At 51.6% G+C, this 23,016-nt stretch overlaps 1 protein-coding gene across 4 annotated transcripts in view; it reads right to left on the bottom strand.

Moving 5' to 3' along the window:
• EVA1C (eva-1 homolog C) overlaps nucleotides 1-23,016 on the bottom strand; it is a 76,398-nt gene that overhangs the window by 2,346 nt on the left and 51,036 nt on the right. For 3 of the 4 annotated variants that reach the window (XM_047100248.1, XM_047100250.1, XM_047100252.1), the window contains 3 exons: nucleotides 14,697-14,840; nucleotides 7,816-7,896; nucleotides 6,368-6,457 (listed from right to left, as the gene is read on the bottom strand). In XM_047100248.1, the coding sequence (XP_046956204.1) occupies nucleotides 6,368-6,457; nucleotides 7,816-7,896; nucleotides 14,697-14,840 (315 nt within the window). The remainder of the gene's footprint in view (nucleotides 1-6,367; nucleotides 6,458-7,815; nucleotides 7,897-14,696; nucleotides 14,841-23,016) is intronic. The other variant, XM_047100251.1, reaches the window with a different exon arrangement.

Raw genomic sequence — 23,016 nt, 5'->3', positions numbered from 1 at the left:
AGACTCTAAGGCAATAGGGCGGATGTTTCTTTCTCCCTCCCACACATCACAGCCTCCGCTGGGAGCCGACTCCTCACCCCTCCTGTCCCTTTGAATGTCCCTTTCCTCTCCCTGCTGCCCCCACCCCACCCCACCCACCCCAAACCTCCTAGCCAATGTCCCCTCCAACCCCCCATTCTCGGGGCACCCCGATGTGGGCTTTGGATGCAGCCACTACCCATCTCCTCCTTCCCTCAGCATAAACCGTGAGTCCCGCTGGTGGCCACGCCTGCCGCCATCACCCCTGTGGCACCTGTAAGGACCGTGGGTGGGGCAACGGAGTCCCGCCTGTTCCTTTTCCAGCCACCCACAGGTCAGGACAGGACCACTTCCAGGGAGAAAGAGTCCCGTGATGGTCGAGCTTCCAGGAAACCACGATCACCGGTTTCTCTCCTCTCCTCTGAGAGGTCAGTCATTCCCAGCAGTGGTGTGGTGGGCAAACCTGGGCCTCACCCTCCCTGGACAGAGTTTGAGATCTGGCTCTGCCCCAGGCAGGCAGGTTAACTCTGGGCTAGTTACCATACCCTTTTCTCCCTCCTCCCCTCCCTTCTTCCCTTCCTTCCTTTTTAAGGAGCCCAGGTGGACAGAATTAAATTAGGAATTAAATTAGGCTAGGACACATCCTCTTTGCTGGTCAGGGCACGGCCCTCCTTGATGTTTATTCATTTCATTACTTTTATTTTTTTAAGTTTATTTATTTGAGAAAGACAGAAAGAGAGAGCATGAGCAAGGGAGGAGCAGAGAGAGAGAGAGAGAGAATCCCAGGCAGGCTCCGCACTGTCAGCACAGAGCCCGATGTGGGGCTCAAACTCACGAACCGCGAGATCATGACCTGAGCAGAAATCAAGAGTCAAACGCCTAACCGACTGAGCCACCCTGGGAGTTTTTAACTGAATATTACGCTGCCTCCTACTGCTCCGTTATCTTGACTACACGGTGGCTTATTCACGCTCTCTCCTGCTGGTCGCTGTCTCCGTCAGGCTCTTGCCACGTGGGCGCCGTAGCCTCAAACAGTCCTGTAAATGTCCCTGATGTCCACGTGCAAGTGTTCCTCTTGGGGACGGACCTACGAGGGAGCTGATACATGTATGCAGTTTCTATATATTCTTGGTAATAACCATTTGACAGTATATGTTGTGACTATCTCTTGGTGAGTGGCTGGGACTTCCACTTTCATTAAGGCATCTTTTGATCTAGTGAATTTATCTGAAAACCAGGAACACCACCGCCCTTCTCCGTCTTCCTCTCTCCTCTCTCGCCCTGTCACCCACCTTCCCACTGTGGCCACTGCAATCTTTTTAAAATTGCACACGGGATCACATCACTGCCCTACTTAGCACCGGTAAACAGTTTCCCTCTTCTCACTAAGTTGGAAATCAAATCCTGACCGTAGCCTGCGAAGCTTGCTAGGCCTTGGCCCCAGCTACCCTCCCCAAGTTCAGCTCCAAGGACTCATTCATGCCTCAGTTTCTGTTTTCCTGACACATTGGCCTCCTTCCATTCCCCACGGGGCTGGGGTGAGGGGCAGATGGCCTCACACCTTGGTGCTTTTGCACGGAATGTTCTTTCTTCCTCCTTCATCTAGACCTTTCTGCCCCCACCCCCAGGCGGGGCCAGGTCCCCCCCACCCCCACCCCTCCCCCGTCGTTAGGTTCCATAGCATCTTGAATGTCACTAAATCGCTGAAGGTGTTTTATCCGGTCTCACCCCAGAGAACGCAAGCTCCATGAGGGCAGGGGCCGAACTCTCTTGTTCTTCACGAATCCCCAGCGCCCAGGGCGGAGCAGGGATTACGCAAACACCTGCTGAGTCCGTGAGAAGAGGGGTGTCCTGTGGGCGGGGCTCCATTATGTAGCTGCCTCTCTTCCTCTCTCCCTCTGCTTCTGGGAGGTGACGGTCAACTGCAAGGAGAGCTTCCCACTTATCAGGCCCTACGTGCCTCCTGCCCAGTGGTCGCTCTTTAGGCCATGTCTACACCAAGTCTGCTGAGATCCCGTGATCAAAGTTGGTGAACACGGCAAAGCCTCATGGGAGCCAGGCTTCCTCATCATCTACGCTGACTGGTTTGAGGTCACAGAATCACCAGGTGTTAGTTAGAGGGCACCTGGAGGTGGGCCGGCCCAAGTCCTCCTGAGGCAGCCTCGTCCTTTGTCCACAGCCACCGCGTGGCTGGGACCCCGAGCTCCGGCCGGGCTCTCTCTCCACAGCCACCGCCCCCTGGACTTTACATTGAGGGCACATCGTCAGTTTTCAACTGGACCACTCGCAGCTTTTACGACCCGTTTCCTATTATGGGTTCCAGAAAGATAAAGGCATTAGCCTCCCTGCAGTTAAAGAGAATCTTCACATCGTGTTATTGTTCTCAGTTCAGCCTCAGTTCATCACAGGCTTAAGTGAAGGGCTTTAATGTCATCGGCTGCGGTAAGCCCGCAGGAATCTCACAAGGGTGGCCTGTGGCCTTTAAGGCCCCTGACCCTTAGATCTCTGGTCTGGAGCCAACACGAGCTCCAGTTCCAACCTATTGTGTCCCAGTAAGACGCCGAGAAGCCGGGGCCAGGGTCCCGCCTCCTGGGCCCTGCTACTGGTGGGTGAAAGCACAGAGCTTCCTGAGCCCTTGGTCTGACAGCACTTACGGACGCGATAATAACCTTGTCACGGAACCGAAGATTAGAGACCGTGGGAACACATCGGAAGCCACACCTCAGTGGCAAGGTGGCGCTGATCCCCGATCATCCTCCCTCTCATGTAACTCTGACTTTGGAATGTGTTATCATACTTCTATTTCAATGCGGGGCCGTCTCGTAGCCTAGAATTCCTTTCATATAAAACACGATGCCTCCGCATCTCAGGACAAGCTCTGCTTTCTGACCGTGACCCCCAGCTACCCTAGTTACCCCAGGGACCCCGGGCGGCCGGACCGTCCACAGCATGCTCTGCCAGAGGGCTGGAGGCCCAAGCAGAGGCAAGTGACAGAAATATTAGGACACGAGAGGCATGCCTGCGGGTGTATGTGGGGGAAACACACCAAGCTGCTGTCACGAAACTTACACAGGTGGAGCGGGTGGGGCGTCTGGGTGGCTCAGCTGGTTAAACGTCCGACTTTGACTCAGGTCACGATCTCACAGGTCACGAGTTCAAGCCCCACATCAGGCTCTCTGCTGGCATGCAGATCCTGTCTCCCTCTCTCTCTGCCCCTCCCCCACCGACGTACATGCACGCGCACACACCCTCTCTCTCTTTCTCTCTCTCAAAAATAAAATAAACATTAACAAAAAATAAGTGCAGGGGGAGAGTCAGGTTCTGAGCAAGACTGTCCAAATAAGGCTCCTTGGGTACAGTCTGCTGGGGGCTGATGGCTGAGCCAGAAAATAAACCGCTTTCCAAAAACCACACACACACACACACACACACCTCTCCATTCCTCTGATTTCAGAATTTTTCCACAGGCTTCTTCAAACTGATGATCTGGTTCTAGAATGAATTAGGTGTGCACAGTTAAGGGTACGTTCGAACGTACTAAATGTACTAAACGTACTAAAATGATGCCTCACTGTTGGGGAAAGCTTCCCAGGTCACTTACATGGCCCAAAGAGAAACTGTTCATCGGGGACCCCTGGACATGCTCACGTCCGTTCTGCCGACCCCTGTGTTCCAGTATCCCAGGACATGCCCCTCAGTTTTGGCTCCCAGTCGACTTGTCCCCTGTGTGTATGTGACTGCACCAATGTGTCAAAACCACGTGCAGCCTGACCTGGGGAAACGTCCTTTGGGATCCACCCAATCTCCGGAGCATGCGAAGCTGATTTTTCCAGAAGCTGACCCGGCTCACTCTCAGCTCCGGCTGCTCCTGCCGGCGGTTCCCCCACCCTCTCAGACAGGCCTCCTCCCCACGGCTCTCGGGGACGGAGGCGCCCAAGCAACCCTCAACAAAACCAAGTCACCGGGCATGAAGTCCTTACATTTCTTCAAAACGGACTACCTATAAATAGCAAATACACGGTGACAAGAAGGTGCAGGACAGCTCATGACGCCAGAGGAAGATTCATCATCCGCTCATTGGTTAACCACTTACCGAGCATCTGTCCCATGCCAGCCTGTCCTGGTCCCTGGGCCGTGACAACAACTAAGAGAGCAAGCACTGGTCCTCAAGTCAGGCAATGTGTAGCAGTGAAATGGGTGCTAATGAGAAAATCTCTCATTTGATTTCTGGGAGGCACGTGTGTGTAAAAGGACGGACACGGAGGGAGGGAGTAATTCGGGTACATCCACCCCTCAAACTTCTGAAGGGCACATTTGTTGCTCAGAGGAAACCAGAGCACAGGTTTTCTACCTGCTGAGTCTGAATCGTGGCCCTGGTGATGTCCCTGCTGTGGCCTCAGGCAAATGGCTCAACTCCTCCGACCCTGAGCTTCCCTGTGTGCAGAATGGGGGATCAGAATCCTCTCTCTCGGGGTCTTTGCTATGGACTAAATTGTGCCCCTCTCCAATTGGTGTGTCAAAGGGTTAATCCCCAATGCGGCTGTATTTGGAGACAGGACCTATAAGGAGGTAATTAAGGTTAAATGAAGTCATTAAGGGTGGGGCCCAAATCCAAGAGGATCAAGGTCCTTATAAGAGGAGATGCCAGAGAGCATTCTCTCTCTCTCTTTCTGTCTCTCTCTGCCTTCCTCCTTCTCTCTCTCTTCCTTCCTCCTCCTCCTCTCTCTCTTTCTCTCTCCCCATCTCCTGTGAGAGCACAGTGAGAAGGCATGCATCTCCAAGCCAGGAAGGGAACTCTCACTCGAAACGGACTCTGTGGGCGCCTTGATCTTGGACTTCCAGCCTCCAGAACGTGAATTTCTGCCGTGGAAGCCGCCAGCCTACAGTGTCTTGTCACGGTGGCCCAAGGCGACCAACACAGTTGTCGAGAGGCACTGACAAGGCTCAGCACGGCCACAGCTCTGTGAGCAGAGTCATCGCGGCTCCTGGTTGCTCGTTATTCCCTGAGAGATTTTTCATGACGCCTTTCCTCCAGGGGGCTCTCCAGGGACTCTGAAAACGTGGGGAGATTTCTGACAAAAATCCCTGTGGCGCTTAACTTTGACAAGGGTGACACAGGGCTCTGGGGCCTCCCCTGCTGGGGGATCGGGATATTCATGGGAGCCCTGTTAGAAAGAACAGCAGGGCTGGGAGATGCAAAGCCTGGCGGGGAGCTGGCCGTTGGGGGGGGGGGGGGTGGGAACCAGAAGAACACAGAACGTTAATACTAGTTAGTTCTCTCCAAGCTTTGAGAGTAGGGGCGAGTTCTAGTTCTTGGTGGGCTCCCGTGTTTGCCACATCAAACATCCTCTACTTTTATGCAGAAGGGGAGCAAAGGCCTCATAAATGTTATCAGAAACAGCAAGAAATGGAAGTCGGAGGGTCGTCTGAAGACAGAAGATTCTCAGAAGAAACCAACAACCGCACAGCACACACTCAGGAGGAATACGGACGCCGGAAGACGATGGAACAGTAGAAGATCCCAAGACCATCCTTTCCACCTCCCGTGTGGAGCTGTTTCCTTAACACTTTTCTTTTCCTCTGAGGAAGGCTTCCCCCCAAAGAGCCTCAGCCCCGGCCGGCCTTGAGCGGCAATGCCACAACGCCCTGCGGTCACACGAATTGTACAGAAGGCCTCAGAGGCTTTGGCCTCCCTGAACGGAGTCAGGCAGACGTCGCCGAAACCTGCGGAGCTCACACGACAAAATACGGTCTACCCTGAGGCGAGCGGACAGGGTGGTGACGCACGAAGGCAAGGCACGCACCGTCCCCTCACTGATGCCGACGAGCAGCTTTGGCTCCGCCGGGTAGGGAGGGCTGAGTCTGATGGATCCTTGAGGGGAAGATCATCAAGGGGACCCTTGGCAACCGTGGGAGGTAACACTGGTGAGTCAGGAAGAGACTCAGCCTTCCCAGGGCATGGCCTGTTCTGTTCACTAAGGGCACCTTTTAGCTCCGTTGTCTCCCAGCCAAGGGTGGGATTTAAGAACCCGTGCCCTTCCCAAATTTGAGACCTGGGAAATGTACTCCTCGGTTCCTACTTCTCTCAGAGGAAACTACTCACGGAACCCAACTCCTAAGCAGTGTGACTTGATCTGTTTGCCTCCTCCCCATGTCGCTCTCTGGTGGGTGTTAACCCAGCTGGAGCGGCCCCTGAATTTAGGCCCCTGTGTTTCCAGATCTTAGGAGACAGCACGTGCTGAGTCATACTTCCAGTCGTTTTTCGTTAGCCGAGTGTTGTAATTAAACATCGCAGCTGGCAGTAAGGGTTCGGTAAAGCATTCTGGGAAGCTTCGATTCATTGACCTACCTCTGATGTAGGCAAAGGCAGCCAGAGAGTTGCTAACAATAACTCCGTCTTTCCTCAGAACCCTCGTTTCGCTTGGGTCAAAGTTTATACCTGTTTCATAAAAAAGAAATGCAAGGGCGATGAGTCACGGCCGTTCACGGGATGCCTTCTGTTCCCAACCCAGGACTGCCATAATGAATAAAAAGTCACAGAAATCCAATAAATGGGCCTCTGACTGAATTACAGAAGACTACAAGCCAGCAAGAGCACTGAGTAAATAGTCTCTGAAAATATTAAGCCACAAGAGGGATTTAGAAACCCTAAAATGGGTGGGTTCCAACGTTAGATGCCACTCACCCACCCCACTGCGGCAGGGAACGAGCGCATTTTCCCGTCCTACAGGCAATGGCATTCATCGTGCCTCTGGGAGGCTTACTCACGGCATACGTACCTAACCACAGAGCTGCTGTCTGCACAGAGAAGAAGGGAGGGAGATTATGGAGGGAGATTGTGCGGGGCCACTTTTTTGGAAATGATAGCAAATGCAGGGCAGGTCTGATTGCAAATGCCTGGGTACACTTCTGTGATAGAGCTCAGTGAGCTCGCGATGGGCAGCCTGAGAGATCTGGGGACCCCTGGGGATGACAGACAGGGCAGAAGCCTCCGGGGGGGGGTGGCGGGGGGGATCGGGATATTCATGGGCTCAGGGTAGGAACCGTGTCAGAAGCAGCAGTGGGGCTGGGAGATGCAAAGCCCGGCGGAGAGCTGGCGCGGGGGTGGAACTCGAACACGGAACGTTAACATTAGTTCTCTCTAAGCTTTGAGAGTAGGGGCGAGTTCTAGTCCTTGGTGCTTTCCCGTTTTCCGCGTCGAGCATACTTCACTTTTCGATTTAGGGACAGAAGACCTCATAAATGTAATAAGAGTAATACAAAACTTTCAACACACAACGTGCAACATCTTCGATGCTCTACAGAAACTTTGTGGTTCCCATCAGGAGTCCCAAAGGGCTGAATTCCATTCTCGATCGGATAAGAAAACTAAAATGTTCACCCCCACCCTCCTATTTACAAGAGCCCAGTGAAAACCGGAGGGAGGAGGGGGGGCTTCTGGAAGTCCTCAGGCCCAGCCTCGGTCTGGCCCACCTGCATTCCCGATGGGTCCTCTTTCCAGGAGGCCCATCATCCAGGAACCCCAAATTTGTTTCCGAGCAGATCTCTTTTGCCAGGTGGTACTTTGGGAAATAAGCAGGGAAGGGAAAGAGGTTTCATCCCACTTATAATTTGAAAAACAAAACAAAACGCCGGCCACCGTTTGCAACCGACCGCCACAGCACTGCCATCACCAGAGCTGGTAACTGCAATGACCTCCTGACATCCCCTGTCCAACCAATGTCACCCGACTGCAGTCACATGGGACTGTTTACCTTCACTTAAAGAAAAATGCTGGTAATAAGCCAGAAAAATTACCATATTCACCGTCTTTCTGCTTCAAAGAAGGTTTCAGATTAGCAACGGCTGGATCGATCGCTGTGAGTATGTTCTTGGGAACTAAAAACCAAAAAGAAATATCTTAATTCAGGGATGCTTGGGTCGTCAGTTGGCTAAGCATCCGACTTCAGCTAGGGTCATGATCTCACAGTTTATGAGTTCGAGCCCCGCGTCGGGCTCTGTGCTGACAGCTCAGAGCCTGGAGCCTGCTTCCGATTCTGTGTCTCCCTCTCTCTCTGCCTCTCCCCTGCTCGTGCTCTCTCTCTCTCTCAAAAATAAACGAAAGATTTTTTTAAAAAGTTTTAAAAAACTGCAGTTTGGTGCTGGTTGTGCATTTCTGTCAATTTCCTAGAACGCACTGAACTGTTTTTACTTAAAACGGGTGAATCTTAAGGTATGTAAATGACACCTCAATAACCAACGCTGTTAACTCTGAACGCGAACTTCTGGGAGATTCAGTGAAACAAGATGACTGTAATCAGCCCGGAATCCACCACGGAGCTCTCCCAGCTCCTCCTCTGCTTTTCATCCACGGCTCTCAGTCCTCACTCGCTTCCTTAATAAGCCTGAAAGAGAATTCTAAGACCGCACGCTAGAATGATCCTCTAAGTGCTATAAGGACAATAGACAAATGAGAGGGGGCAGCAAAACAGACTGTTTTGGAAGTGGATTAAAGATTCTGCAGAACTGACCCTAAGAATAAACCATCCGATCTCAAGATGCCCTGGGGCAAAGCAGACAGGACTGTAGCGTGAGCGAAAGCAGAGGGCAGAACAAGACTTCTGAAGGCGAAGTGCACCACAGCCAGCTAGGAGAAGGGAGAGGAAACCAAATATTTTTCCTGCAGAAAATTGCTTATTTTTGTTTGTTCGTTAGCCCAGCTGGTATCTGGGAGAAGTGGCAACAGGAAACAGGAGTGAGCCAACGTAAACCGTCCAAGTTCCACTGCACTGATTTTTATAAAAGAGCTGGGAAGACATCTTCAGCAGCAAGAAAAGCTCATTTCCTTTCTCAAAGTGCTTAACTAAATTCTTTTAGGGATGTCCCAGGACCAACAACCAGAGAACATTCCTAAACTGTGGATTTTCCGTGCGCAGGAGACCCTGGTGCCTTCGCGCCCATCGGCAGGGACGGTCACATCTAGGTGACGATGACAGGAGGCGGCAGAAGCTGTCCAGGGCCCCCCAGGAATGCCCTTCGGCTGACCACGGCCATACCGCTGACCCAGGGACCAGGGCAGCGCCCCAGAGGACCGAACCGGGTTGCCACAAAATGCTTTCTGACGAAATAGCCTCCGCAGCCTGAGAAGGACGCCCCTGATTCCCTGGCAGGATTAAGTCCTCCCTGCCAGGAATGACACTTCTTTCACATCTGTCTCTCACCTTGTTCTCAAGATACGGCCTGAGCAGGGCTGGGCTCACTGCAAATGCCAGAGGCTTTGCAGCTGGAGACACATGAAGAGCTCAGGGCGGAAGGACAGTCCAGAGGAGCTTTGCAGAATAACCCGGCCCTCCAGACATTAAACTGCTGTGCGTGATACAGGCTCATGTCAGGAAACTTGCCCACTTGCTACATGACGATGGCCCCGCGAGTGGGTTAGGAACCTGAAAATAACAACAGGAGCTGGGATGCGATTTACTACCACCCCGCAGGCCTGACTCTCTCCATTTTAGAAGCATTTGTAAGACCACGAGCAAACTGTTACTCGTGGAGCTCCTGATACGCGCTGGACCCCGGGCTCAGCGATCCAACGGTGCATCTCGGGCAGTCTTCACGGAGTGAAGACGCGTCTCATCCCCTTTCCCGCAGATGGGACAACTGAGGCTCAGAGATGCACCGTTCGCCTGGGGAGAGGTAGCGCCTCCGCTCCTGGTCTTGGGCACACATGCCCTCGATCCTTCCGTGATGCTGTGCTGTCCGTGGCACGCTCAGCCTTTGGCAACTGGTTAAAGGATTATAAAGACAGCAAGGTGATTCCCATAGTCCCTGTGAGTCTGTCTAGGTGAAACCAGAGAAGACGATTCGCTAAATTTGGGCAGGGCAACCACCTTGAGTTCTTTTTCCCCCTGAATAAATCTTCTGTGTCAAGCTTCGGTCCGTGCAGACCTTAAGAAAGAAGTCTCTCCCCCCGCCCCCCCCCCCCAAAAAAAGAAGGAAAGAAGTCTCTCCAGGTTGAACTTAGGGTGCGAAAGGATTCTTCGTGTTGGAGAAAAAATGGTATCTCTGCTTAACTTCTCCTTCTAGGTAGGAGCCTAGACTACACGAGCACCTACAAATCCTTGCACTGAATCCTCTCTGTTCCCCAATCCTGGTAACCCCCCTTCCTGCTGCCCTTAAATCCTAGCACTCATTCTTCTTGCCCCCAAATACTGGTACCAGTATCCCTCTTGTCCCCAAATCCTGGCCCCTGTTTCCCTCGCCCCCAAATCCTGGTACCACCATCCCTCCTGTCCCCATATCCGGGCACCCTCAGCTCCCAGAGCAGAGACAATAACTGCTCACTGCAATTTCCCTACCCAACCCCCAACCATGAAGTGCAATCGTGGTCGCTGTGGGTGAGGCACCTCGTCCCCCTGCCTGAGTCACAGCAGTGATGAGCGGCATGTATTTCTATAGAAATGAGGGCCCTCAGCTTGATATTCAGTATTTGTCCCTAAAGCACCCCCCCCACAGGGTGGGGTGCCCTGTCCCCTGTGTGGACACAGCAAGACTGCTGGGTAGAATCCCAAATCTGGATCAGACGCTGCAGTTAGAAGCAGGGTATTGGTGGGTCTTCTCTGATCCTCTTATGTAAGAGCATCTTTTTTTTTTAATGTTTATTTTTGAGAGAGCACGAGTGGGGGAGGGGCAGAGAGAGAAGGAGACCCAGAATCCGAAGCAGGCTCCAGGCACAGAGCCTGATGCGGGGCTCGAACTCATGAACTGTGAGATCATGACCCGAGCCGAAGTCAGACGCTCAACCAACTGAGCCACCCAGGCGCCCCAGGAGCATCTTGACTTGGGTGGAGTCTGGCTGGGCCCCTCTCTCCAGGCAGCCATGTTTATAATCACATCACATGGCCTCTGGTCAGGGCTGATCAAAGGAGGGAGGCTACCTGACCCCAGCCCAGCCAATTACATATCTTTCTGTTAGAAATTTGGGGGGCACCTGGGTGGCTCAGTCGGTTAAGTGTCCAACTCTTGGTTTCAGCTCAGGTCACGATCTCATGGCTCGTGAGTCTGAGCCCCGCATCCGGCTCTGTGCTGATGGCGTGGAGCCTCCTTGAGATTCTATCTCTCCCTCTCTCTCTGCCCTGCCTGTGTGTCTCTCTCTCCCTCAAAATAAATAAATAAACTTAAAAAAAAAAAAAAGAAATTTGGAATTACTCCATATCGCTAGAAATGGGACATGAAAACGATTCAGGCGGTGGTGGTGGCCATATACGATCCAGCTCAGGTCACAGGCAGGCTGTGTGTGTGCAAGAGAGAGAGAGAGAGAGAGAGAGAGAGAGAAAGAATAAGGAGTGCCATGAGAAGCAGAGAAGAGAGATGCCAGAGATGTTTGCCATGACCTTGGAGCTTCAGCCCCTCCTGAGGCCTTGCTTCCCAGACCTGTCTTCTGAAGATGGGCTTCTAGCCACATGATGCCCACCTGCCTCAACCCTCTTTTAGGCTTAAACCCGCTCACGTTCGTTCCTTCACTCACACCCGAAGGGTCCTAACTAAGACAGATTCAATTAGAAATCAATGATTGACAATCCTCGGTCTTTGTATCCACGTCCACATCCATTGGGAGAAAATTTTTAAAAATGGAAACCTTTTCATTCCCATTCGGTGACCTATAAAATATTCGGACATTGCAAATCATTTTTTAATGATTCTGGTTGCACAGAGAAGAGCCATCTGGCCGAGGGTGGAGAGGGGGATATTTTTTAAATGCCAGCCACTTAGAAGGTGATGAGAAGGTGTCTTAGGAAGTGTCTGCTTGGTGGGGGATGGGCATTAGCTTGCCTCCCAGCGAGGCACCCCTTCCCTTTGGAATACGTCCTGGGACCGCACTGGCGGACAAGGGGGCATGTCCTAGGGAGACGGGAAGGACACGGTCAACATCCCATTACCTCCACTGCCCCAGATCTAACACCAAGCTGCAAACCCCGTCTCTGACCTCAGCCTCCGTCCCTCAAGTGGCTCCCCCTGTAGATCTCAACCTCGTCCAGACCCCTCCACTGACCCTACCTTCCCTTCTTCCCGAAGCCCCCTCCTGTCTGCAGCTGGGATCCCACTCCCCACCGCTGTGATCACTCACTTGGGATCACCCCAACTCTCTCCCTCCTTTGTCTTTGACCAGTGAGCCTGGTCTCACGTCTGGTCTCAAGCAACTGGTCCCACTGGAAGGAACCACGCCGCCGGGCAGACCAGTGTCCTCCCCCAAGAAGTCTGACACGAGCCTCACTTTATACCTTCCCCCATCTTTTCAAACCGTCTTTCCTCCCCTGTCCTCACAGCCGATGACCTTATACTCAGAGAAGACAGAGGCCGTGCGACAGAACAGCAAGCCCCCCCTCCGCTCCCCGAGTCTCCTGTCCCGTTGTGACATTGACGCCCGTGTAAGGCCACACCCCATCCCTCTGCCTTCTCCGGGCGCCAATCCTTCCACCAGGCAGGCGTCCTCAGCGTCTGTCTTGCCTTCGCACTTACCAAACCCTTCTCCAATCCACCTGATTTTTTATTTTTGCCATGGCCACCAGGCCTGCTCAGCCCGAGTGGCTCCTGTTTTAGCTGGTCGCCTGCCCCCAGCCCGTTCCCTGGGGCTGCCTGATGCCACCTTGACCTCTGTAGCTCCTTGCCTCCCTCCTACTTGGTGCTTCGCATGAGCCTGGCAGATTCACCTGCTTGTTTGCTTAGTTAAGTGCCCATCTCACTCCCTCAACCGATAATCCCCAGCACAAGGACCGTGCCTTTTTTCTTTTTTTAAACTATGGAATCCTGGCACCAAAACCACCTTGACCCACGGAACGTGCCCACGATGCGCTGAATGAACGAACAAGGGACAAGAAGCTCGAGCTGAAGCATGATGTCCAGGCCCTGAAAGCCCACCTTCTCTCAGCTAAGAGGCCCAGGCCGAGGACCTGCGCTCACCTCCTTCTCGAAGGCACACCGGGAGATCCCCCACATCCGCAGGCTAACGTCCCGCAACACTCAGCTGCAGAGGTCCGACGTTACTAGAACCTCAGAGTGATCTGTGTGGCTTCTTGGGGAACCCCAGCCAGAGGGGGTTCAACGCTACAGCATGGGAGCAGGAGTAAAGCTTGAGGGGGGAAGTAAAACCACGCTTTCCGCAGCGCAAGCGTGGGTGCTATTATTTCGGGAATGCGCTGATGCAGCCACTTCGTTGGACCCATGACGGCTTTGGCGCGGCAGAGGCCAACGTTTTGAGCTCAGGATACAAGAGGCAGGGGATGCATCAGAATAGCACGAGGCCACAGAAAGGAAGGGCGTACTTTCACGTGCTACAACATGGATGAACCTTGGCGACACGCTACGCAAAGGAGCCGACACAAAGGAAGAACCGCACATTGCGTGATTCCATTTATACGGGCCGTCGAAAAGGCAAGTCCATAAAGACAGAAAATAGATGGGTGGTTGTCTGGGGCGGGGCGGTGGGGGTGTATTGGAGGTCGCGGCTAAAGGTGCAGGGTTTCCTTCGGGGACGACGAGAAGGTTCTTAAGTTAATTGTGCTAAGGGTTGCGCGATTCCGTGCCTAGACCAAAACCAACTGCTTCGTGTGCCTTAACGGGTGACCTGGGTGATCTGTGAGTCACCCCTGAATATGCTACAAAGAGAAAAAGGGAGGACTGGCTAGCAGGAGAAGGGGTTGCCACGAGCACAGGGACTGGGCTCCTCAGATGGGGGACTCTGTGCTCTCCCTTTGCTCCTATGAATCATTTCGGGATGAACAAACAGTCCACACGTCAAGATTACAAACCAGAAACCCGCCGCACCCGCAGAGAGTTAATTAGTGCCGGTTCACTTTGAGGTAGCTTTACAAAGTTGGAATCTAATGAACCAAGCATTTCATTTTCTTGCTCGAAGACACCGGGAAAACCGAGACATGCTGCCTTGTAACATTTTTAATGGCTTTAGGGTGAGGATTTGCTCTGTTGACTCACCGCTGTGGGTTTGCAGATAGAATGGCAGCAGAGAGAGTTAGAGCCAAGCACCGAGACGGGGAGGTTAACCAGGACCCAAACAATACTTCCGGGAGCCTGCATGACGTATCCATACATTTTAGAGCCTCCTAAGCACTCAGATTAAAATCACTATTCTCAACGACATCAGGTTTACCCCATTCACTTGTTCTTTTCCTATTCTCCCCATTTGCGGCCAATCTGATTGCTGAAAAGGCTTTTAAAATTGTTTTTTTTTTTAACGTTTATTTCTTTGAGAGAGAGAGAGAGAGAGAGAGAGAGAGCATGAATGGGGGAGGCGCAGGGAGCGAGAAGGAGACACAGGATCTGAAGCAGGCTCCAGGCTCCGAGCTGTCAGCACAGAGCCCGATGCGGGGCTCGAACTCACGAACCGCGAGATCGTGACCTGAGCCGAAGCCCGACGCTTAACCAACTGAACCACCCAGGCTCACCCTGAAAGTACTCTTAAAACAAATTCTGACCCAAGAATTTGGACGGCTCTTCTAACATGAACAGCATTTACAAGAATAAAGGATAGAAAAAGAGACTCTTGAATATTGGGGAAGATAACACACTTCCAGGCGTAGCCTCAGTTTGGCGTGCTGCTGGAAAATGCCTTTCGTTCCCCTGATCACCTCCTCCCAAAGAGGCAGGGTCTTCCGTGGAGAAGTTTGTTGAGGGTGCGTTCTTACCACAGGCATAGGTGACGGAGAGGTATTTTTGCACTCCTGGCAGACACGGGCTCCCGAAATGGTGATTGTTGGCGATGATTTTGCATCTCTGCTTCCCGTAGCACCTCCTGGATAACACTTGCAAAGCTGAGTAAGACAGACAGTCTGAAAGGCAGGGAACAACGGGAACGTTATGGTACATTCCGTATCTGGCCACCACGTGGCTCTTGTTATTTTCTGTAAGGAAATACACGAGCTGACTTTCAAATGTCACGGAGATGGTCTCTATGATTATTTTCCGTGTCATCTAAGCACCCAAGATGCTTTACCCTATAATTGTACGGGCTAAGTACCTTATAGGCAGAGCTGGCCTCCTGACATGTGCTAGAAGGGTCCGGTGCTTACTGTAACGCCCTGCAGTCACCACCTTGAAATTCCTACGTGGTTTTTGAACAAGGGGTCACATAGCCTCCTTTTTGCGTCAAGCCCCGCAAATTATGTAACGGGCCCTGCATACAGAACAGGTAAAATATGTAGAAAGTTGAACGAAGGTCCTTATTTCTCTTATGCCCTTTGCCACTCCTTAAAACATTTTATTTGCCTATGAGAAACTTAACAGAAGACCACGGGGGAAGAGAAGGGGGAAAAATAGTTGCAACCAGAGAGGGGGGCAAACCCGTGAGAGACTCTTAAATACAGAGACCAAACCGAGGATTGATGGGGGGGTTGGGGGATGGGGAAAATGAGGGATGGGCACGGAGGAGGGCACTTGTTGGGATGAGCACCGGGTGTTGTATGTAAGCGACGAACCACGGGAATCTACCCCCGAAACCAAGAGCACACTGGATATGCTGCATGTTAGTCAACTTGACGATAAATTATATTTAAAAAAAATAAAAATGAAATGTGTAACCCCAAAATATATATTTTATTTGTCTAGTTTGAGAATCCATCTCCCCTACGTGAACATAAGCTCCACGAGGACAGGGACTCTTCCTGTCTTGTTCGTCCTTGAACTCCAACACGCTGATGAATGAACGAAACGTACTAATAAACGCGAGGCCATGTTTCTCAGCACCTGGCACAACGCCATCGCAATCAGTAAATATTAATTTAACATGCACACAGGATGAGGTGCAGCGACGCTACGTGCCATCAGGAAGACAAGTCGGAAGACATCTACTTTTCATTCACAGGATGGGCTGCAGCTGGAGAGACAACCCACCCACCCCCTCGCCCACCCCATGAGACCTGATGTCTTAACAATGGAAAACAGAGAGTGAGCGTCAGCAGTGAGTGACCAGGACAAGAGGTGCCGGGGTCAGAGATGGGAGAGATCAGTGTGAACCAGAGTGTGGTCATGACAGGCTGTGCGGAGTAGAGGGGCTTGGTCACGGGAGAAAGAGCATGAATTAGGCAGAGGCAAGTAAGAAAGAAAGGCATAAACGCCAAGGCAAGTGGGCTAGCGTCACTCGGGGAGGCTAGGGGGCTCACTGGGAGCTGGAAGAGTGGACGCGGGCAGGGAGGCCATACAGAATGATCAGGAAAAGGAAACTGGAGAGGGACAAAGGTTGCCTTCGAACGCCTGGCCAGAGACAGACGTTACTCTCCAAGCAACACGGAGCCTAAAGAAGTGGACGGCCTGATGCTATTGTCCTTTAGCGACAGTGTACGGGAGCCCCCGGGAGAGAAAGAGAACCAAGCTCGGGGAGACCGGTTCGGAAGCGATTTTAATAACACACACTGGGAGGAATTAAGAGCTTGAAGAGGAGAGAACAGAGGCGAGAATTTTGGAGACCTTACAAAGTTCGGTCCACTTATAACAACAGCTAACATTACGACAAACTCTAAAAATTGAGAAGACTGACAATCCCAAAGGTTGAACAAGACACGGATCCATGGAAACTCCTGAGCACGGCCCGTGGGGGCGTAGATCGTTCCTGGACCATACGTCGCCATCTTTTACATTGGCACATTTCACACCCTCAGACGCCATGGATTTACTCTCAAGAGGTCCCATCTGCTGTCCCCAAACCCTGCAGGATTTGCAGTCAAGAGGTCTGAGGATGGGATGTACGGTCTCTGCTTTGGGAGGAAGTCGCTAGCTGTCTCAATTACGAAATTCCTAGAAGTCTGATGTAACTGTTGTTGTTTTTTCTGTCACAAAGGAAATGCCTGTTTGTAGTCGAAAACTAGAAGAGCCCAGAGAAGCCCAAACTAGGAAACCAGAAATTCCCAGCGAATCCAACCATCGAGGAAAAGAACTAGTAACCTTTAAGGAACCTCCTTCTGGTCTCTTCTATGTGTGACTGTCCTTCCCCCTCAATGGTGGCATATACCTATAACTCTGCATGCTCCTTCTTCCTCGTTTGTTAATGTGTCTGTGAAAATTTTAACACGAACATCACTGCGAAGAATCGCACGGTTTTTCATCTTACGGATGCGCCGGCTCTATGTTCAATACTCAATACAATCATCATTCCGATGGTTTCTGGCGTGGAACTTTAGAAGCAGTCGCGTGTGGGGCGCCTGGGTGGCTCAGTCAGCTGAGCGTCTGACTCTTGATTTCTGCTCAGGTCGTGACCTCGTGGTGTGGGGTGGAGCTCTGAGTTGGGCTCCGCACTGACAGCGTGGAGGGTCACGCCGAGAGGTTCTCTCTCTCCCTCTCTCTGCCCCTCCTCCTCCCTCAAAATACATAAACTTAAAAAAAAAAAAGCAGCAGTCCTGTGTGGAACATCCATTGAACTAAATATTTGCACACGAGCACGACGCTTGCCGCGGGAATTCTTGGAAGTAGATTGTTTTGTCAAAGGCTATTCAAAATATTAAGGCTTTTGATACTCACCGCCAAACTGTCATCCAGAAAAGTTCTACCCATCCACGCTCCCGCCAGAATGGAACGAGGACCCTAGAAACCTTATATTTTCTTAGGACTTGTGACAAGCGTGATTTACAGAGGCAGGCGTCTGCACCCTTAAATTACCCTGGGACTAAAAGAATTTATCTCGGTCGGAGTGAAACCCACAGTGTGTTTTCAGGAAGCGGCCCAAGGTAATTCAGGTCTGACTCAGGTCTGACCATATCCTTGTTGACACTGAGCTCTGAACTGTTTGCGGGATTTTTTTTCCCAGCGATTATCTCCCTCTCAGGCTGATTTTGTTTGCGCCCTCTCTTCCTGGCAGACCATCCTCCACCCCCAATGCATCTGATAACACGATATTCAGCCGTTTAATTCAATTTTTTTCTCGCGATTGTTTAGCACTGAAACTGAAGGCAATTAATCCTCACAACGTGTGTTTATTTTGATAATTAGGCCGCTCTCAAGTGACTCTGTCTTGGCAGTGGGGGCCCCTGGCACCTTAATCTTTGGCTGGAAAGTTCGAGGCCCACCCACACTTGGCCTTGGGATGGCCTTAGCCCAGCCTCTGAGGCCCACTGGGTGGTTTTTCTCGTTCTCTTATTAAGGAAGCTGCAGGATCCCTGGAGCCCACCCAGAAAATGTAACTGCAGCAGGAAATGACATGTCACAGTGGACGCCCAGCCAAGGGAACTTTCTGAAGTTCATGCCCAGGTCTGTGGGAAGGCTCACTCCCTTCTGTGATGAGATGCAGTTTCACTGGTGTTCACTTGGGGCCGGCGGTGGTCAAACACTTTCACACCTTCCCTTCCCTTCTCCTCAGTAAGACCTACAGGTCCTGATGGATCGGACTTGCCCGAAGACCTTTCAGAAGTGACTTCCAAGGGTCAACACCCTCAAGATAAGACACCAGATTAGCCTTGGTTGAACCAGTATGCAGCGGGATCTTACTTTTGGAAGACGGTCTCACAGTTGGCTTAGTCACCAGCCTTCTGTGTCTTCCCTTTTATTTCAGTTTACTTTCATTTCAAAGTATTACTTTGTTAGGACTGCTATAACAAGTACCACAGCTGGGAGCTTGCACAACAGAAATCTATCTCCTCTCAGTTCTGGAGGCTGAGAGTCCAAGATGGCAGCAGGGTCGAGTCCTTCCAAGGCCGCTCTCGTTGGCTTGCAGATGGCCGTCTTCTCCTTTTGTCCACACACACGGTCTTCCTCGGTGTGTGTCTGTGTCCTAACTTCCTCATCTTATAAGGACACAAGTTATATTGGGTTAGCACCCACATGACCTTAATTTAACTTCAACATTTCTTTAAAAACCCTCTCTTCGGGGTGACTCGGTCGGTTAAGCTTCTGATTCTTGATTTTGGATCCGGTCATGGTCTCATGGTTCCTGGGAGCCCCTTGTCAGGTTCTGCGCCGACAATGCGGAGCCTGTTTGGGGATTGTGTCTCTCCCTCTCTTTGCCTCCCTGTCTCTCTCTCTCTCTCTCAAAAATAAATAAATAAAAGTAAAAAAAAAAAAAAAAAAGACCTTCTCTTCAAATCTGGTTGCATTCCGAGGTACTGAGGGTTAGGACTCCAGCATATGAATTTTAGGGGCACACAATTCAGCCCACGACAGCCTTCACAATGGCCTCTAGTCATCTTCACCTCCTGGGACTCACACCCTTTTGTGTTCTCTCCTCTCACAATGAATCAGAGGTGGTTTGTGGGGCCCATATGGTACGGCGGAGGCGACAGTGTGTGGCTTCCATTTGCTTCTCTGTATCACTTGCTCTGGGAGAAGCCACCTGACACATCACAGGACACTCAAGAGACCCACGGGAGGAGAATGAAGGCCTCCCACCCACAACCGCACCAACCTGCCCGCCATACAAGCGATCCACGTTGGAAGCCCAGCCTTCAGGTGACCACAGCCCCAGCCGGCCACCCATCTGCCACCTCACCAGAACCCAGGAGAACCTAAGCAACAGCCACCCAAGCTAACTACCCCAGAATTCCTGCCCCACAGAAACTTTAACAAAAGTAAGTGTTTGTTTTTATTTCAAGCCATTAAATTTGGGGGGTATTCTGCTACACTGAAACAGAAAACTAACACATGTTTTGATACTTCAAAGGGGGTTGCTGGGGTAATAAGAAATTCCTAAAAATGTGGGCGTGGCTTTGGAACTGGACTTTGGGCATAAATTGGGAAGACATCGAGGAAAGTGTTGATGAAGGTCTAAGGCCTTGAAGAGCCTTCCAGCATCTGTAACCTCTGCACCCTGAGGCCAAGTGCATCTCAGAGTAGAATTTCCCAACTTCAGAAGTGAATGGGCACAGGTGTGCTGGATATTTCCTTTGGGACCCCGGGCTGCCCCCCAGCCATTGATTTTGGCATTGGGTATGCCTCCCTTCACCCTACTGTGCCATACAAATAGAATTTTCTATGTCACTGTGGAGAAAAGGCTGGGGAGACCTGTTCAAGGCCAGGGTGTGGTGTGTGACCAATGACTCTTTATGGCCTGGCCTGCCTGATACATTCCAGATGGGACAAGTTTAGGGCACTGAACACATAACGGAGGCTTTGTTTGACTTCCCCCAGGCATGGGCTCAGAGGCTTTGCTGAGCCCAGGCATGAGCATCTTTATGTCCTTGGGAACGTCCAGTACGAGCTCAGGTCCCACTAGAGCATCCCCTGAAGATGCTCATGGGAGCGTGATGGCGTCACGACATGGGGTCGGAGGTCATGTGTAGACGCCCTGACTTCCACCAGGGGTGTCCTCCTCCCTGCTGCCATGAAGCCCCTTCCTTCTGAACGTATCTGACGTGTAACGTTCACAGAATCGAAAAAGCAACCAGCTGCGCATAACAAACCCAAACTCAAGTCCAGAAAAAAATATACCGTGGGGTGGGACAGCAGAAAAGCATGTAAAGGATCCACATCTCTACTCTGTTACGTAAAAGTTTATGAAAAAAAATGAACGGTCCCACCACCAAAAAGAAAAAAAGAAAGAAGAAAAGAATAATGGCGAGAGAGACAGTGGGCAAAGTGCAAATACAAGAATCACAAAAACATGGGAAACTTTCAAAGTCGTTAATATTCAAAGAAAGGCAGACCCAAAGGACCATTTTATAGCCATTAAATTGGAACCACGAAGAACTATCACACACACCTCTGCCAGAGTCATAAGGAAGCCCGGAGTTACACATTGCTGTTTAGGCATTTAAATTGATACAAAAAGGTTTTGGAAAAGAGTTCTGGTATACATATAAAGCATTGTCAACATACCCACGCCCCCTTTTAGTATAAAACTTCTGGGAATTCATCCCAAGGAAACAATCCAGAGGAAAGAGAAAGCTACAAGCCCAAGGTTGTTCTACATCACTCACAATATTTGAAAATCAGAAGCAGGAAAATAAGCCAGCCCCTAGGGAATGGTTAATCAATGATCTGTATCCCTTTTAGAAGATATGAGGAAAGGACTGGCATTGTTAGGATTTTGGTGGCCGCATGGAAGAACACCCATGATGTGAAGTGAAATTTCAGAGCAGAATCAAATGCGTCTGTTCTAGAATCGCCAATACGTAAAAACTGTTCTGTGCTCCCACACCAGGACTTGGAAGAGACCCTGCAAAGGAAAAAGCTGCTCATTTGATGGGTAACATCTGTGGCTGAACTGTTTTCTTATTTCTCTCTCCCTCTCTCTCTCAGAGAGAGAGAGAGGGAGAGAGAGGGAGAGAGAGGGAGTGTGTGAGCTGGGGAAAGGGACCGAGGGAGAGAGAGAATCTTAAGCAGGCTCCACACACCTAGTGTGGAGCCCCACGTAGGGCTCGATCTCACAGCTGGGAGCTCAAGACCTGAGCTGAAATCAACAGTCGGGTGTTCAACCCACTGAGCCACCCAGGCGCCCCCGAACCATTTTCTTATTTCTGTTAAATGTAACTTATGGCACAATGCAAGACAGTAACAATGACCGTAGCAATCATCTTCCAGAAGGACCTGGAAATGCCCTCCCTCGGTATTTAAGTGCCACATCAGCTGCGTTTCCTGACGTCACTGAGGTCCGGCTGGCCTCCACCACGCATGCTTCCGGGGAGGCCCCGAGGCCGGAGCTTACGGGGTTCCACAAGAGGAAAGGTGCGCACATCACCTTCCAGAGGCCGCAGGGAGGCCTGACCACCCGGGCCTAGACCTGTCGTCCTGCAGAGCTCACGCCAGGCCCCGGGGTTGAGAAGAAACGGCCCTTTCCCCTTCTTCAAAGCCATGTTGCTGAGCTCCAAGTACTAACTGGGAACTTAGAACACAGATCCCGCTGGCAGCCTGTGGACCGGATGTGGCCTGTAGGCATGTTTTCTTTGGCTCAATCACTGTTTGAAAAGTTGGAACATTTCACATTACAAAAAAAAAAAAAAAAAGGCCGTATTTCCAGCAACTCATGAGGGTTTGGAAGCCATGACGACACTAGACCCGCCTTCTGGGCCGGCAACCATGAACCTGCGGGAGCTCCGGGTGGGCGCCTCACTTAGGACAGGCTCGGATTCATTCATGCACGCCAAGAGTCACCTGGGCACCTGCTCCGTGCCAGGCACTGCTCTAGCTGCTGGGAATCCTGCAGGAAGCAGACACCATCTCTACGGTGCTTCCCTTCCCCAGGGAAACAGGCCACAGACCTGTATGTGATGGTTCCCACATTACGAAGACAAACACGGGACCGCGCAGACAAGAGGCCATGCTGGTGGGGAGCCCCAGGAGACCTGTCTCAGAAGGACATTTGACTTGATCCCTGAAGGATGAGACGGGGCCAGCTACACAAAGATGTGGGGTGAGAACGTTCCAGGCCAAAGGAAGAGCTTGTGCACAGGCCCCAGCCTATGAATGAGTGTGCCGAATGGCCCACAGTTCATTCGTTCATTCATCCATTCTCCCCACAGCTGGGAGAATGGATTTATTCTAATTACAGTGGACAAAGCGCTGGGCTTTAAGGGGTGGGAGGGTATGGTGATCTGATTGATTTTAATGCTGTCTCTCCGGCTGCTAAGTGAAGAAAGGGCCAAGGGAGGGGAGGGAATCAGGGAGGAGAGGGGGCCGAGACACCAGTCAGGAGGTGGTCCAGATGGTCCAGGCGAGAGATGCCCAGAAGCAGGGAGCAAAGTGGCCGGATGAGAGACCCTCAGCGCAGGAGAGCCGAGGACGTGCGGACGGAGTCAGTGGGAGGCAGGGTGTCAAAAGGTGTGCTTCTGAAAGTGGGTGATATCGGGCGGGCCTGGGCGGCTCGGTTGATTAAGCGTCTGACTTCGGCTCGGGTCATGATCTCACGGTTCGTGAGTTTGAGCCCCGAGTCGGGCTCTGTGCTGACGGTGCGGAGCCTGCTTGGGATTTCCTCTCTCCGCCCCTCCTCCACTTGGGCGCGCTCCCCCTCCTCCCTCTCAAAGTAAATAAATAAACTTAAAAAAAAAAAAAAGTGGGTGATATCAAGGCGTTTACACAAGAGGGATAAAT

Source organism: Lynx rufus, unplaced genomic scaffold (genome assembly GCF_022079265.1).
Source record: "Lynx rufus isolate CCGP_SWC_20201006 ecotype Redwood Valley unplaced genomic scaffold, mLynRuf1.p SCAF_5, whole genome shotgun sequence".
Taxonomy (NCBI): domain Eukaryota; kingdom Metazoa; phylum Chordata; class Mammalia; order Carnivora; family Felidae; genus Lynx; species Lynx rufus.
This window is presented reverse-complemented; position numbering and strand designations above follow the sequence as displayed.